At 44.3% G+C, this 18,333-nt stretch overlaps 1 protein-coding gene across 3 annotated transcripts in view; it reads left to right on the top strand.

The window, feature by feature from the left end:
* Positions 1–18,333, top strand: part of LOC119431745 (nucleolar protein dao-5) — a 61,578-nt gene that overhangs the window by 23,206 nt on the left and 20,039 nt on the right. For 2 of the 3 annotated variants that reach the window (XM_049657085.1, XM_037699216.2), the window contains exon 4: positions 2,649–8,953. In XM_049657085.1, coding sequence (XP_049513042.1) covers positions 2,649–5,829 — 3,181 coding nt within the window. In that variant the 3' untranslated portion in view covers positions 5,830–8,953. Of the gene's footprint in view, positions 1–2,648; positions 8,954–18,333 lie in introns of those variants that run through there. The other variant, XM_049657086.1, reaches the window with a different exon arrangement.

Raw genomic sequence — 18,333 nt, 5'->3', positions numbered from 1 at the left:
CGACAACACAAGATAGTTGCTCACATGGCTCTTTCATAGGCACGTGATCACTTTGTTTACAGGTGGGCACTCGCAAACTGGCGATACTCTCACATGTGCGTCGTTTTCTTTTTTTGTGAGGCACACAAGAACTGATAGAATCTAGTCTAGTGATCTTAGAATTGATTACTGCAATTTTATCAGTCGCTTTGTTTTTCTGACAGGTACACACCACTGAGTTTCCTTGCGGGCACTAACATGGCATACCTCGCTTTTGCTTTGGCCGCATGTTCTAGGGCTGTATTCTCTAGCGATCCACTTTCTTTTCCGTTCATCTGGCCTTTTGTCATTGATTCAGATGTGGATTAGAGGCCACCACACCGCCGTCATAGCTTGGAATGTACCCTCGTTACAACGTATGATAAAGGTAGAAAATCAAGTCGAATGTTTGAAAATGAGGGTGCTAGTGGTCAAATCCACTTAAAACGTAAAATTAAGGTTTGTGAATTTTATTTCATTTGTAAAATAATAATTCTGCTACGTTATCTATGTGATAAATGATAAACCATGTATAAAACTGCATAAAATGCTAAAAAATATTTGTCGCCTTATTGTCACCTAGCAGATTTATTGCCTTTTCTTTCTCCCCCCCCCCCCCCCCCTTAAATAAGTCGCCCTGGAGAATGTTATCGGGAAAGCGTACCCCTCACACGAGCGAACAAAAGTTCTTTTCTTTTACATTTAAAGGGACACTAAAGGCAAATATTAAGCCAACATGGAGTGCTAACAGACCATTCAGAAACCTCGCAGCGCTTGTTTTGTGCCAAAAAAAGACTTAGATTAAGTGAAAATAGCGTCTGAAAGTCCGCAGACTTTTAGAGCAATTCAAATCACCTGCCCCCAGGAGTGGTGACGTTGCACACACCATCACCACCCTTTACTACCATCTGTGAGTAAAACAGTGCCCAACAGGTAGCGGTACATTTTTATTTCCCTTGCAAAACGCAAGCGCGCGTGCGGCCATAGAGAAATCGAGCCATGACAGATCGTTTTAGATTCGCCGCTGCAGCTTGTTTTAATCACGTGGCGTGGACTGTTTGGGCATCCCACGACATCACCTGGATGAGGAATTCTCTGCTGTGTGAATTTTGTGATCCAGCAAAACCAGGCACAACACTACTCGATAACGAAACTACTGAAGTGGGAAAGCGCGGGCAGCAGAGTGTCTTGCAAAAACAAAACCTTTCGACCACCTGCTCGTTGTCAAGTTATTAAGTTGTCAACGCCTGCAAGTTGTCAACCTCTTTTTCTAAACATCCAATAGAACTGGACAAATAGCATTTTTTTCCGTCTTATAAGGCAATGCAATTATCTTTTTATTACAAGAGGTTGACTAGTAGTGGCAGAATTAAAACAAGGGGTGCCGACATCATCAGGCTGGTACTTGAATGTTCCTGGCAAATCGTGTCCTGCATTTTCCTCAATTTCTCGATTTCTAAAACTTTGTTTGCAATAATAGTGACACCTTAGGTGTTCTCGAGCATGAATCTATCGCCTAATATTTGGCTTTAGTGGCCCCTTAAGGACCTTTTATTAAAAGCAGTTTCGCCGCTGACACACAATACAGTGCGGTCTCCTTTACATGTTTTCTGAAAGCAACACAGCAAAGCACATTTCACTGCTGCTTAAAACTGAAACTGACAAAATGTCTAAAAAAAATAGTGCATCTGGTCGAATTGTCACATTTAATTATATAGTTTTCACAACCAGTAAAATTATCGCTAATAAGTCATTATTGTGTTTTGTCAAGTTTTGTGTTGTTAAGGAGCTGCACACGAGGTTACCCCTCAGGCATAAAAGAGTGCTGAGCTGAACCAAACCTCCATCATATATACTTAGACCATCTTGTCCGAATACATTTTCACACGCTCCATGCGCGAACTTCACTGCGGCAGCACTAGATGGTTCAGCATGTCAAGTGCAAAGTGCGAGGAAGCCTAGCTGCAACACCTCAATCATGACGCATTTCAGTGTTATTGACATAGTGTGCCGCGACATTGCTTCAGTGGTAATCGCATTAACATCAACGTTCATAGTGAAATAAGCTCTGCCAAAATTTCGTTTCTCACTCGAGAGCCTCTAATTTGGCAGGATTGGTGCATATGAGAGTTTGTTGGCCAGTTGTTTGCCCCTAAGCTGGGTGTCATCCGCCACCTTGACCAGGAGCAGCGCTGGCTAACACTCCCAGGTCTAATCCTGTACACATACCCAAACACTCAAGAGAGTGGACGGGAGGATGACGATTAAGCAGTAGCTTAATTGGTGAAGCACAGCATGCGTAACACAGAAGACGTGAATTCGGCTCCCACTGGTGACAAATTGACTTTTTGTTCACTTTCGTTTCCATTTTCCCTACTATTTTCCCTGTGCTTTTTCTGGCTTCATTGGCCGTTTTTTTTTTTTTTTTTTTGAGATGGTTGTAAGTAACCCCCCCCCCCCAAAAAAAAATCGAGCACCTCAGATCCTTGTATTTTGCTTACTCAGCTTCCGTAATGTTGCACACAAATGAAGGTAAAGTAACCAAGACAAAAAAACCACTGCCATTACTGTAGAGAGCCACGTTTTATGCCTTGTCTAACGTTTCTCTACTCTTTTCTTTTTTACAATAGCCCGCAGGGCAAGAAGTTTCGCTCACGGAATGAGCTGGCGGCCTATCTGGAGCAGGTGAACAGCCCGCTTTTGGTGTCAGACTTTGACTTCACTGTCAAGGGGGAGCAATCCAGGGCCAAGTCAGCTGGGCTGCCTCTACCACCATCAGCACGGAAGCCGGTGACACCGTCTCCGACCAAGCGAGAGAGAAAAGCGCCATCTGACAAGCCACAGTCCGAGAAAAAGCCGCAGTCCGAGAAAAAGCCGCAGTCCGAGAAAAAGCCGCAGTCCGACAAGAAGCCGCAGTCCGACAAGAAGTCGCAGTCCGACAAGAAGCTGCAGTCTGACAAGAAGCCACCTGCTGAGAAGAAGACTCCGATGGAAAAGAAGAAGGCGCAGTCAGCAAAGAAGGCTGCCCCCGAAAAGAAGGTGTCTTCTTCTGGGGCCAAGCCGGTGTCATCGCCAGCGCCACGAACAGGTCGTAAGTTGATGGTCAGACTCAATTTCACTTCGCCAAAAAAGCGGATCCTGAAAAACTACTCTGAGAATAAGGTTGAAAGTGAGGATGCGGGGGGTGGGATAGATGAGGGTTCAGAAAGCCCAGTTCCGGTCAAGGGCGAGGACCAAATACCACCGGCACCAGCGGAGAACAAAAAGCAGGTGGAGACAGGACTGAGCACCCCCGATGTGGATGCCAGTACCGTTTCAGAAGGAGACAGCACGCCCAAGAGCGAGCCTGTCACGAAGAAGAACAAGGAGAATGCTGTAGACAAGGTTTCATCAAAAAAGAAAAAGAAGAAGGAAAAGGAAGAGAACCCGGTGACGAAGCCTGACAAAACTGTGCCCACGAAAAAAGAAGCTCCACAGAAGCCTGAAAGCCGGATGCGGAAACGAAAAATAGTGGAGGTAGAGGACATGCTTTTTAAGGAATTTGACCGACTCGAACGAAAGCCAGTAGTGAAGCCAAAAACAGCACCCGAGGAGAAGAAGAAGAAGGCCGAGTCTAAGGACAAGTTAGAAGATGATGTGGCTGCCATCAAAGCAACCGAGGCCAAGGTTGCGCCACTGCCTGACGAGCCCAAGAAGGAGCAGGCAAAAGAAAAGCACGAGGGAAAGAAGATCAAGAAGAGAGACGACAAATCAAGTAAGACCAAAGCAGAGCCAGAATTGAAGGCTGAAGCGAAGCATCAGTCTGAAACCCAGTCGAAGTCTGAATCCCAGCCAAAGGCCAAAGTGCAGGCTGCCAAGGCCAAAGCTCATCAAAAGGCCAAAGTTCAGCCAAAGGACAAAGTCCATTCCAAGCCTGAAGGCCAGCATGATGCCGAACCCAAGTCGAAGGTCAAAGCAAAGCCTGGGTCTGCTGAGCCACAGCCCGAGTTGAAAACCCAAGCTAAGTCTGAAGACCAGTGTGAAGCCCACTCTGAAGCTGGAGCTGATTCTGAAGCCCAGGCTTCATCTGAAACCCAACACGAGTCCGAAGCCCAGCCTGAGTCCGAAGCCCAGCCTGAGTCCGAAGCCCAGCCTGAGTCCGAAGCCCAGCCTGAGTCCGAAGCCCAGCCTGAGTCCGAAGCCCAGCCTGAGTCCGAAGCCCAGCCTGAGTCCGAAGCCCAGCCTGAGTCCGAAGCCCAGCCTGAGTCCGAAGCCCAGCCTGAGTCCGAAGCCCAGCCTGAGTCCGAAGCCCAGCCTGAGTCCGAAGCCCAGCCTGTGTCCGAAGCCCAGCCTGAGCCCGAAGGTCAGCCTGAGTCCAATATTCAGCCTGAGTCTGAAAAACAGCCAGGGTCCGAAGCCCTTCATGACTCTAAAGCTCTATCAGAGATCAGAGCAGAGCCTGAAGCCAAGCCTGATCCCCAGCCAGAACCCAAAATCCAGTCAAAGTCTGAGACCCCTGTTGAGGCACAACCTAAGGCTACGACCCGCTCCAAGGCCGAGTCGAGAGCCCAGTCAGAGGGCAAATCTGAAGCCAAGCCTAAGGAGAAACAAAAAATGAAGCGTCTGAGGGAGGCAGATGTCATTAACCGCATATCAAAGCGATCTAGAAAGGACAGTGAACAAAAAAAGGAGGAGGGAGAAAGTCTCGAAGCAGCGCCTGAAAACAATGCTGAGGAAGCTGAGGATAAGCACGACACAATGTTGGAATCTGATGAGGCTGCCCCCAAACCAGCTGACACTCGGGAGAAAACAGCTACGCCCAAGAAAGGTAGGAAAGAGCGCGAAAAGGAGAAGGTCATGGAAAAAGACGAAACTCAAGTAAAGCCAGCAGTGAGGGAGAGAAGTAAGCGACAAGCAGAGCGGCAGTCAAGGAAACACGCCGATGTCGAGAAGGCACTGTCTCCAGACACCAAGGACGACACTGAACGACAATCCAGGAGAGCTAGCAAAGCAGAAAAACCACTATCGCCAGATGCAAAACATGACACTGAACGGCAGTCCAGAAAGGGCAACAAGACAGATGTCGAGAAGGCACTGTCTCCAGACACCAAGGACGACACTGAACGACAATCCAGGAGAGCTACCAAAGCAGAAAAACCATTGTCGCCAGATGCAAAACGTGACACTGAACGGCAGTCCAGAAAGGGCAACAAGACAGAGAAGGTGTCTCCAGGCACGAAGCACGACTCTGAACGGCAATCCAGGAGGGGCAACAAGGCGGACAAAGCATGGTCTCCAGATGTGAAGCGAAACGAAAAGCGCGACAAGGGCGACAATGCACTGTCCAGCACAGATGCAGAGTCGCAATTCCCTACGGAGAAGCAGATCAGAGAGGCCGCACTTGCGAAGCTAGCAGCAAAGATCGAGAAACCGGTGGATCCATTAGAAATTCCACTGCCACCACCGTCTGACATTCCGTCTGTACCTGACGAGGAGGACGAGGATGACATGGCCATCGACGAGGCTCCGACGTTAGAGTTATCACAAAGAGAGCTCAAGCTCTACGAGATGAGCCCGCACCTGATCGAACATAGTTACACCAAGATCCCGGAGGACGAAGAGGCAGATGCCGTGGAGAAGCAGCAGACGCCATCGCCTTCTCGCAAGAGAGGCCGATCGTTAACGCTGGAGAACGAAGCCGAGCCAGACGAGGCAGGGAAGTCACCCCCACCGCGACGCCGGCAGCGGCGCAAGAAAGGAGTCGGCGAGAGTGCCACGCAGCACGAGGCGAAAGGGGATAAATCAGCACCTCTCATTATGGGGCAGAGCTGAGCAGTCTGAAAGGCTGGCACGCACACGTTGTGTGCCTCGCACTTTTTTTAGTGTTGCCTTGGCTCTTTTATTGGAGAGCTTCAATGCGTATTTATCGAAGACAGAGATGTTGCGAGGAAGCTCCACTCCCTCCTTCTGTTGGGACGCTGCTCTTGGAACAGGCAGGAAAAGACAGCCCTCGTACGTGTTTTTTCTTTGGCCTCAGTGACCTCTGTCACGTGCCCTTGTCTATGAAATGGTGAGCAGATGGGAAAAAAGGTGGCGAGGATTGGTTATTTTTGTTTGTTTCTCAACTGCTTGCACGAGGTTCCTGTGAGGGCCATTAAACCGCGCCGGTGCTTACAAGCATTGTTCAGTTGGTTGGTGAGAATGGGACGACTCGTTTGTTATTCTATTTGGGACTTTTTTTTTCTGTTGCACTTGTGCATTGTCATTGTTAGGTTGTATCATGCATGGTGCATAGGCACTGCATTATTTTGTTGAGAGCAATTTGTGCATGGTCTGACCATTAACATTCATATACTATGATGAGGCCTGGTGTGAAGTCATGGTTCACATTCACTGTCGGAAATTTTCAGGAATGGACTATGCACAATTTAATCACATTGAATTGGAGGGGCCCAGTGTAAAACGTGTTAATGCACAAGGCATGTTACAGTAGTGAGGCATTACAGTGAATATTACAATTCCATTTTGTGCATGATACAAGCAGTCCAAGTCTTTTGTGAAGTCGGCATAGGCCATGAGGTGGCATCTTTTATGGGTCCTCGCCTATGTGTTTTAACGGCTCTAATGAGCTGGTGTTGACCACACCAATAGAATGCTGACAATTCAATAGAATGCTGGCAAATTCAATAGTGTGTAGTTGGCTTTTTAGATTTTCAGTTTTGCTGCAAGAACTTGCAATGCGGGATCACCCATTCTGTGCTGGAACATTTATAGAAACACGGCATCGCAAGAGCTCTTGGGGCAGCTGTGAAATTTGATGATCGCAGCTCCTGGCCTATTTGGGCTTTGTGAACTACAGTCCGATGACTTCACACGTGTATGTTGATCTTGTTTTGTGTATGAACCGTACGAGAAAGTGAAAAGCTTTTCGTTGCACCTCAGTGAGCTGTGGTTGTTAACAATGAATCGTGCTGAGTCGCAGCGATGAAACGTATCTTGCTGTTCTTTGAACAGCTTCCATGAACGTGTGTTTGCAAGCTAAAAGTTTACTAGAACTGGCTCCAGTGCTACTCTTCGTGTGGTGCAGTATTAGCCTTGCCTTATTGATTTACCTGTGGGGAATAAAATGGTGAGAAAATAGTTATCAGCCACAATTGGTTGCTCATTGGCACGTGTGTTTAACGCAAAACTTCAAAAGGTAGTATTGTGCTCTTGTGCAATGTTTCAGCACAATAGTGCATTTTTTAATAAATCTGTACGCCCACATGACCCCCCCCCCCCCCAAAAAAAAAAAAAAAAAAAATTTGAGAGAAAAGGCCCACCGCAACATGGGATAAAGGAGAACATCATTGTACAAAGTTGTACATAGCATGGCTATTTTCGCATCGAGTCAGTGCTTGTTGTCCCGTAGCACTTTGCTTTCACACCCCTTCTTATATTTCATTTCTTTTCTTCCCTAAAATCATAACATCGTCCCATACACAACACCCCATCGCAGTTCAAACTTCTTTGTACAGTTATAGCATTTATGTCGGACGGCCTTGGCTACTCTCTCTCATCAGATCATCATGTTGGCAAACTCAGTTGCTCAGAAGCACTATTGTGAAACGCACTGCGACATTTCTGCAGAATTATGTTTTGCCTTCCTCTTTTTAAGTCGAGCGCACATACACCAATAAAAAAAGAGCACTATCCTGATTGCGTTTCACTTTTGCAGAAAGGTACTGTCGCCTTCATTATGCTGCAACATACGAGCTATATCCGGGACAACACTCTCGACAAAAAAGTGGAGATAATTTCGGCATTCCAGCAATGCGTTTACCCCCTGCTTTTTGTCGTCTGCTTTCCTCATGGAGCAATAATACACTGGCCCACCAAGTAAAGTGGACATGCTTAGCCCTTCGTGCAGCGTGTTCCATCATGGTGCACCAGTGCCATAGCTTCGTAACCGTTCTTCTCCTTCCTTTGTGATAGAGCTGTAGCAGCTAGGGGGCCAGTGTATTATCGCTGCTTGGAGAAAGCAGATGACGGAAAGCAGGGGGGTATGCGCACTGCTAGAATGGCAAGTCCCTCGCCACATTTCTCTTGAAAGTGTCGCTCCGGTGACCACTCACACATTGCAGCTAATGGTGAACGCGACTGCGCATTTGTGCGTGTTGCATCTGTTTAGCAGTGTTACTGCATTTGCACAGGACAGCCTCTTAGTGTTGATGCTGACAAAAATTTGGGCACTGCGCTGACCGTCGCAACTAACCGCAGAGTTGAGAGTGAAACCCACTAGCCAACATCGCCGTGTTAAAATACATATGCAGGGTGGACAAAGTCCCTGGGGAAAAGACTTGGCTGTGATGATTCTCTTTTGTGCGTGTGGTCATGTGACATAAAGGTTTGCCTTTGAAACAACCTTATGTGAAGAATGCGATGCTCACAGTAAATGTTATGAAAAGATTTGTGATATTGTCATTTGTGCGATCAGACATACACCTTAGTAGTATTTTGCGCATTGTGTCCGTGGAAACAAAAGTAGTCGTCACAATTTCGGGAAGGGTCGTCACAGGGTGTGTGCGTGTGTGTGCATTGCTTTTGAGAATGCCTGTCTCATTCCTACATAGTTTGAATTTGCTACGCGCCACATTTGCATCGAGCGAAAGTGGTGCCAAACATCGTGCGAAAGAAGAAAAAGTCATCGCAACCAGCTATTTTCTAGGAGGTTCCCTCATCAAATGAATAATTTCCTGAGAGGATGCAGATGACCGTCTTTGATATGTAATACCCAGATGGATTATTGCGCTGTGTTGTTTTTGTGGCTCCTTAATCGTGCAACTCCGCTGTAAAATTGCTACACCCGGCACTCCAGTTTCCCCTGCTCCTTTTTCTCAGTATAATTCCACTGTAGTATTTCATGAGCCATCATTGTTCAGTACAATAAAGAACTCATTATCATGCTGTCCACAAACAGTTGTTGTCGTTTTTGGGATACTGGACGCTCGGAAATGGGGCTTAGAAAGATTGCGTTAAAATTAGGGAAGCACAGCTGCTCAAGACTGAATATGATTACTGTAAAGATACATTTTTGTCTGTATTATAAAAATAAACTACAAATTTACAGTATAAATTTATTTCTAAGCTCTTTCTAAAATAGTAAAGTCACTGCACTCGAGCTGGAATGATGTTGCAATGCTTGTTTTTATGCTAACAATAGTGCCTCCTGCTTAAGCCCCATATTTACGGAAGAAGACGTGAGAACATTTATACTTTGTTGTCCAAACTTGTTTTGCATGTAGAACAAGGTGCCAAGATTACATGGAACCTCATTTGAACTGTAAGCGTGCCGCACCCCCCTTAAAGAATGTAATCATGTCAAAACAATGCCACTTCACAACACTGATGTTAAAAGATATATATATATAGTATATATATTTGCATGCCGTGTACTGGCGTAGCTCCACCACACTTTTGTGTATTCACATAATTTGCAGCAAAGCATGCAAATACGCGACCAATTTTTATTTTTACCCCAAAGCAAACTCGCACAAACACATGAACGCTGGGGCTCTGTCCAAGGCTGCTCTGCCTGTGACCCGTTTCCAGTAAATTTTAGTATAGGTGTGCATAGTTGGCTCTTTAGCGCTCAGACCACATTGCCGTGCTCGGCGCTAAGTATGTGTGTCTGCTTATGCCCAGATTTGCTCATGCTGCTTTGTTTGGCGTTGCAGCATACATTTGTTTAGCCAGTTACAGATAATTATTTAATTCAGAGTGCACAGACATCGACAGCCAAGCTAGATGTAATCATGGTGTCCATTCACCATGATGTACTTCTCGACTATATTCCTTTTTCAGCACCTTCAAGAACTAGATGGTACCATAATCTCAATATTACGCCATATACTTCTCGTATAAACATGTTTATGTATAATTTTTTTCCTCATACCATTCAGTGCTGTAAATGTTCATGAATGTCCCTGTAAATGAATTTCTAGAAACCATTGAACGCTTGTAATAGTGTGTTCAATTTATTGTTTTCTTATTTTGTAGCAATCTGGGCTGCAGTATGCACAAATAAAATTAATAAATTTTAAAACTTAGTCGGTGCAGAAACGTTTACTGTAGTACAAGCTATTCCAATCATGGCAACCAAATAATATCAGTCCAGCAATTGTATAGGCTTCTGAGAACATGCTTAAATAAGCAGCATGTTCCGTTCAAAAAAGCCCAAAACACCCACTTTATTTCGTTCAAGAAAAAAATTACCTCGAAAATGTGGCTCATTTGCATTAACAATTCACTTTGTGCATTATGTTTTCATACACATTTAATTAGGAGGTCGCATTTTTAATGACATTAAAATATGATTAAAAGGAGGTCATCATTGATTTCAATCCTGTATTTGTGCCAAGTAAGTATCGCAGTGACTTTTCATTTCGGATTCTCATTGCTGGTCAGAGTGACAGAGCTAAATGAATGCTGCATCAAAGGCCTCCTGTAGGTTTGAGCCTAAGCAAGGAGTCTCAAATGCAAAAGTACACAACTTATTAATTTTTTATGAACATTTGAGCATGACAAACTGATATAAAAATATGACAAGTGACTGGGCAAAAATGACCAACCCATAACTGCTTACGTTAAGTGGAACGCATTCATTCTGATCTCAACAAAGCACAGTCTTATCAACAATGTTATTTGCACAGGTTGGATTAAAGGCTTGTTTCTACCAGTTGTCTCTACTGGCTTTAGCCCTGTGACAGCCACTTCTTTCTTTTTTTTCTCCTGTCTAGTTTTTCTCGCATTTTGAGTCGGCCGATGTTTCATACTCTGTTGAAGGTAGTTCTTTGCCATCGCTTTCTCAGAATTCTTCAACAGTTCATAAGTTCCTTCACCTGTCAACCTGCGAACGGACCTCCTACACTGGCTCGCCATGGCTGCACTGTTGAGACAGAACACCATGACATGTACTCCACCTGCTGGCAGAAATTTAACCTGTTACCTCTCTATAGGTGACGCGACAAGTGCGCAATGTTCTTTTTTGCACTAGTTGCGTTGGCAGAGGCAGGGAGCGCACTGAGAACGTGAAAATGAGTTTACTTGGGAGAAGCTGGTGTTATGCAAGGTTGGCCCATGATTTATCATCTCGGGGGGGGGGGGTAGTAGTGGAAGTGTGAAAGGAGCACTACAACACTTTTTTGAGCGCAGCTCTTAGGTGCCCTTCCTGCGACGAGCGGCGGCGGCGGCGTAACCAAGCGAACGAGCGCAGCGAAAGATGAAAAAGTGAAAAGCGGCGAGAGCGAAGCAGTGTGAGAAGGAGGAACGCGGAGAGGAGGGTGCAGCGGAACCATGAGGCGGTAAGCGGAGGAGGGTATGGCGAAAGCATGACAAGAAAAGCACAGTGCGGCGATGATGGCTATGAGCCGACGCCAGAGTAGTGCGCTTCTTCTGGGAGGTCTGTCGGCGGCGGCTGCTGTAAATCGCGCCCGCGCTTGCTCTTGTGATCTCCAGATAAGCAAGGCAGTCTTGCCACACTTCGCTCCGTTCGCAACATGCCGCACGAGACGTATTTTACGCGCCAGCCAATATATTGTGAAATGAAAACACGGTATACAGCTGCACTCAGATTTCTCAATAGGCAGTATTGCAATCGTTGGTGAATGTTTTACAGCAAAGCTTTGAAGGGGGAGTTTGCAGACGTCTTTGTATGGTGAAGGCCAGCGTGCAGGGATGTGGTTGATATCCATCGGCAACAAAACCTGCGTCTGAGTAAAAAGCTTTTTTGCGTTGAAACATAATTATCTCTGGTTATAAAATAAAAGTTAGCTTGCGTACACCTCACAAGCAAATTAACGACACCATTTATACGTTTGTATATATAAAAAAAACATTTGTAACCTGTAATTTCTCATTTTTGTTTCTCATGTCGTGCTTTACTGGCTCCACGTTGGAGGTCAGCTAGGTTTCAACCAGTTTTTTAGATATTAACTTTCAAAGTGCACAATGAAGTACATTGGCGTTCCAGTTACTGTAGTGCTTCTATGCATAAAAGAGTGTTTTCATTAAATAGAACAACAGTGCACCTTTACCGCAAGTTTGACGGCTCATATCTAGAAATTTGTGCCATCCTCGGAATTCGTTCTATGCCGATATGCGTTGCAAATTTGCCAGCTGCAATTCCTAAAGTGCAGTGTGTGCTGTAAATTACTTAGTCAATAACTTAATTAGTGTCATTTTGTTAACTAGTCAATTACCCATTTGATTGCTCGTGGAAGTGATGTCCACCTCGTCAAGTAATTTAGTTCAAGGGTCAGAAGTGTACTATCGGCCTCAGGAGATCTTTAAAAATTTGATGCAGTTAAAAGAAAAATGCCCTATGTGTACGGCTGCAATTGTAAAAAGCAGCCAGCAGTGCAGCCTGCATGGGAGACCCGGAGCAGCCAAACGACCAGGGTGGGCAGGTGGCGTTGGTGGGGATTCATCACTAAGAACAGCCTGAAAATATATACCCCTGTAGCCTATGACAACCTAAGACTTCAATAGAAACTCCTCTCACAAATGTGCAGTGCCCTTGCCCTTCACGTCTGGAAAACAGCCAAGCCAGCTGAAGTCTGCTCAAAGTTTAATGACTTTGCTCTGGTTATGTAAATGCTAGGCAAATGGGAAAATAAAACCTTGTTGTTTGAAGCTAAAATACTACCTTTGACTGAACACTGATGTCAAGATCACTCATAAAATTTGCTGAGACGTGAAGGTTTCAACCTAAAACCAGTGACACAAAAATTTTTATGGTGAAAACAGACGTTTTAAACAATCAAAACCATTCGATTCCATGGAACTAAGCGAAGCTGATTGGCTGGTGCATCTATGCTAATTATTTTTTAGTTGGGCAGCGCACAAATAACCTTTCTAAGGTTGTCGCCGACTGTAGTACTTCAGAAGGTTGTGAGAACTCACTTATACACCTTAGTTGTCTTTGATGTATCAGTTTTTAACATGGTGAGAAAACGTTCGCAATCTGTTGACAATGCTGCCACGAACATGTGGGCCAGATCATGTTCCAACCACAATATCACATGAAAGAGTGCTCGCTCTTTCCTGCAGCTTTCGAGGCCGCCTATATCATGCCCCATCTATGACGTCATCGACCTACGCAATGGCCCATAAGGTGCTGTTCATTGGGCGCTTGGTCATGGTCATGAATTACTATGGATTGAAAGGTCACGCATGCTAGTGATGCAGAACTATCGGTAAACTCACTATCAATAGTATTATGAAATTTCACCATGAAACTGTTGATATTATTACGATAGGTTGCTATTTACAGTGCAGTCAGTGGTTTTGTAATTCTTGTCTGGTCTAAATGTTACCACAAATAGTGCGATAACTGACCATCAGTAATGTGCAGTTCATACAACTGAGTGCAAGGAAACATCACAAAGTTTATTTTATAGTGTTTACATGTGCTGCGTTACATGATTTTTACATTATCAACAGTGCACTATCAATTGTACTAGGGATAGTGTGCTGGATAGTACTATCAATAATTCATTGATGGTACTAGTGATAGTTTTTGTACTATCGGTACTTTTGCATCACTAATGCACACCCTTCCAATATTCTATAGCAGACGAGAAACCATCTGTTAATGCATTGCACCCATCCCACCACTACGCCTTTGTTGCTCTCTGGTACCTTCTTTCGGGTGCCAACCTTGGAGGGTTATCACAAGGTCACCGTGGAAAGAAGAAAAAGCAAGGAGTCCTTTCAGTGTACCTGAGAATGGAAAGGTTGCCTGAAGAAAACTTATGGAAAGGATGAGATGTACAGGTGCAGCAAACTCTGGGTGTGTTCCGATTCGAGCCAGTCTGTTGTAGACACTCTACGTTGACAGTTCAGAAAGCTTCGAGGCCAAGCAGTGGAACGCATCTAGAACCATTTGAAAGACATCTCTGCAATATGACGCTGCCTCGCATCAACAAGAGAAAGCTAAGAAAAGCACAAAATGTTGCTATATTTTCACACTTTATTTGTACAGACATATGGCAAATGCATCGTAGCTTACGTTACGTGCGTAAGACTACGCTTTCCTGTAAGCAGATGACCAAGCCTTCTGTTCGGCCGCCATTTTGTTCGGACAGCAAAGTAGCCTGCATGATTTCTTGCTTCGATGCTGTCCTCATGAAGCTTTTTCTTTTGCTGGCTTCATCACAATTGAAATAAGACAAGATGGGCGATGTCCGCTTAGCTCTCTATTTAGCCATCTGCAAGTTTGGAACACAGCCTAAGTTTTGAGCTCTTAACCGCTGTTGCACTGTATATATCATGAGAACCAAACTAAGGATATAGCAGGCGGCTGTTTGTGAGAGCAATAGTGTGTGGCAGGTCAAGAATGCAGATGAACGCTCTCACTAGAGAAGCTTACTGCATCGGCTTCTGATCGTTCCACGCTCCCGGAAAATATTGTCTTTATGAATTACATGAAAAAAAAAATGATACCCGTTAATCGACACATCATGTGCCATAACAACCAAGATTTGCAAGTGTGAATAGAAAAGAAAGTTTACGGCATATGCACGCAATATTATTGAGGACTTAGGAGAGGGGACTAAAAGAGGAATTATTGTTACTTCACATCAAACAAATCTGCTCGTCATCCTCCAGAGAGCGCTAAGTGCAAAATGGGTGCTACGTCCGAGAAGATGGAGCACAGAAGGCAAGTATGTTGTTCCACAGACGTGAGTAGAGTTTGCACATCAAGAACAAACCAACTCTTTTTAAAAGTGAGGAGGTTTATGTCGCGGCAGGATCCGAGCAAGCTGGAGGCCTGCAACGAGGTTGGCAAAAAGGCTGAACGAGAGAGACAAATCTGACAAGCTAGCTGTGTACGCATCTTCTCTTCGAGAAGCATTCGTTCTGTTGCTGGCTATAGCCAACTCTAACTCTGTGGACAATGGCTTTTGTCCTTTCCAAAATTGATTATAAAATGGCTATATCTTATGATGTGACATAATGCTGCATGCCAAGTGTGCAATAAACTTTTTTTTTTGCCGCAAGTGTTTAAGAAGATTGATACCTTACGTGAGACATACTGCTTGCATTGTTGCCGACAACAAAAATTAATCCTTAGTACATTCCAAATGCCACCAGATGATGCACTAGTCTGGAACAAAAAGGTTGCATGTTCAATTGCTTCACTAGTGCCATAAAATAAAACTTGAAACCACTATGACACGACAATCTTTAAAAACTTGCCACTTGTCCTGTTGACCTAGGATATCGAAAGTATTTTTTTTTTTTCGATGACCCCCTTGCAGATGTTACATTTCACGCACACTGTAACCAAAAACAAGCAGTGCGGAGAGCTTCTCCTGCCATGTTTTAGTGGCACATCATTCTTTTTGGACGAAAGAAAAAAATTCAACTAGCTTACAGGATTTCCCTGCTCTAAATTTATTTACTACAATGGCAGCAGGCTCTCACACTGGACATCACTATCTACTCTTAACAACTTACGTGACCTTCGTCCACTCTACTATTACCTGATGTGGCCTCCGAAATAGATCTGCAGATGCCACCGCTTCCAGAATCTGCAAAAATGTAAAACACTTCTAAGACCGATTCTTGACTAAGGCGCTATATGGAAGTCTGACACAAATTTTAACATCCGCAAGATTAAGCCTTTTAAAAAACTATTTGTTTCATTGATCATCATTATGACCACCCTCCACTCTTCAGGAAATCGACACACCCGCCGTGGTGGCTTAGTGGCTATGGCATTGTGCTACTCAGCACAAGGTCACGAGATCAAATACAGGTGGCCACATTTTGATGGGGGCAAAAAGCAAAAATGACCACGTACGCTGCATGAGGTGCACGTTAAAGAACCCCAGATGGTCAAAATTAATCCGGAGTCCCCCACTATGGCATGCCTCATGATCAAATCGTGGTTTTGGCATATAAAACCCCAGAATTACTATTTTATTTTATTTAGTCAACGGCACAAAATAAATGTTGCCATAGGTTGTAGGTTGTACGACAGGATGGGTACCAACTTGCGAGTGAGTTCATTCAGAACAGGAATTCCCTTTCAGGTACAGCCACGTCACGCGATCACGGTGAACACGAACAAGTTTGCGCTCTCGCATAATTTTATCTGCATTAGTTTTTTCATCATTGATTTCCTGAAGTGCGACCTACCGACTAGCTCAAACCGAAATTCAACTTATCAGATAATTTATTCTCATCTGCCATGATTTAACTCTTCTTTCACTCTTGTGCCATGTTGAACTTCTGAATGTTCTGCATTCTGTGTTCAATTCACCTCACTACTTTCACAAATAGCTGCTGTTCATGAGCAAAATCATTATCTCCAAGTAATCAATTTGTCCTTCATTTTTGCTCAGTGTCGTGAAGAGGTAATAGAGAACTACTTTTAATTTGAGTTCAAGCGTCTTTTCTACCTGTCTCTGGACACATTTGAGGGTAACACACGAATGCTGGCTTCTGTGCACATCGGTGCTGTCAGTGCTGATTTAACAGCGCAATTTCTGTCAGTGAGCCATTCAGCAGCAAAGTCATTTTTTGCACCATTGTCTGCTGCCATGGCACCAGAGAAATCGTCTGCTGCTTCATCGACAATCCCAGGGGTGCATAAAGTCAAGGAACTGGGCCCGAACTTCACCTGTACCTTTTTAATATGAACAGTGGCGTGCAGAGGGTGCCACGTTTGCGCCACTGAAACGATTGTTAAAAGTGCAGCACTGCCTGAACTTGTTCTTAAGGTGCAGGCAAATGAGACAGACTTAAGGACACTTGAAGTCCATGACAGGTCAAGACAGTGTCTCAGTGGCAATGATGGGTCCTGCTGAGCACAATGTCATGGGTTAGACTCTGAGCTTTGGCAGCTGCAAATAGATGGAGGTGGAATGCATAAATGCTTGTGTACCATGCTTCAGAAGCAAATTAAGAAACTCCAGTTGGTGAAAAAGTTAATTCGAAGCCCTCTGCTATGACTTGCCCGATAACATATTATGCAGCTTTGGGACATTGAGCCACATAACTTAATCTTGTTTAAGTGACGGGTAAAGAATACGAGAGGCTCGTCATTCTCGCAGAACCACACTGCAACTGCCCTCCATCTCTCCACACTTTTGGTAAGTAGCACCTTAACAGATTGCAACAGCGCGCACCTGAATCAACACATTACTTTCCAACCTACTTACATAACACATGGAAAAGGCTCGGATAAGTTTCAGTAGAGAACAGCACGTGATCCGAGTTCTCTGTGTAAATAGCTGAGGCTACGAAAGCTCTTTTAGTTGTTTGCAATTTATAAGGTGAACAAAATTTATTTGCCTCTCAAGCACAAGAACAGCGTAACATACTGACCAAAGTGTACTGAACATTTCTAAATGTTAAGGCACCATTCAGTCACAGGGACAGTGAAGAGAACAATGATTATAGCTATGTTAGTGAACTACCTTTACACAATGCCAAAAAAGTCGCTCTTATTGCAAGAAAACACTAGGTATGCCAGAAAAGAAACAAATGACTGGTGGCGACACACCTCCTTGAAATTCCTGAACCAGCTAGGTATGATGTCATAGATTTTGATGCCGTCTGCTCGAGCCTAGTTAAATTTTTATCAGTAAAAATGGAGCACATTGTATTCTGAAAGAGTCAAAGACTTTGACCCTCATTTTCTTTTCCAATAATCAACACATTACCACAAAGACAGTGAAAGTGGAGTTCTTCAAAAATATGTTGTCAATCTAGACTGATTCAGTATTTTTCTTTCATGTCCCTTTAACATTGAAATATGACATTGAATAATCGTAAATGTTACACCTCCAGCACTGACTGAAAGCCCCACCTCTAACATCATACAAATGTATTATTTAAAACATTCTTTGAAATGCTCTATTAACGTTTAAATAAAATTTTTGTTGACCTCGAAAATTGAACTTACGTTAACGTCAAACATGTAACATTATTACAGTGTTGGAATATTGTGTGCTTCTTGGGAATAGGAGACATGCCAATGGTTTAGTAGCAATGACCCTGCCGCATTCATTTGTCACATGCACAAGCACCACAGATCGGCAGGCGTGTGCAGGATGAAAATTCGCAGTGCCAACGCACACGCAGCGAAGGCTGTGCATGTGTCGTGCCGGATAATGCTTTCTAACGACTTTAAGGGACAGAATGAAATGATGGCTGTGAAAAGAAGACAGTGCAGCAATATCTCGTCGGGAAAATAAACAGATGGCCATAGAAAGAGAGGAGATTATCCCCACCTTGCATTGTGTCCAAACAATTGCACCATGCATCCTTAGCAGCACTAACAAA

The sequence above is a fragment of the Dermacentor silvarum genome, chromosome 10 (assembly GCF_013339745.2).
Source record: "Dermacentor silvarum isolate Dsil-2018 chromosome 10, BIME_Dsil_1.4, whole genome shotgun sequence".
In the NCBI taxonomy this organism is placed as follows: domain Eukaryota; kingdom Metazoa; phylum Arthropoda; class Arachnida; order Ixodida; family Ixodidae; genus Dermacentor; species Dermacentor silvarum.
This window is presented reverse-complemented; position numbering and strand designations above follow the sequence as displayed.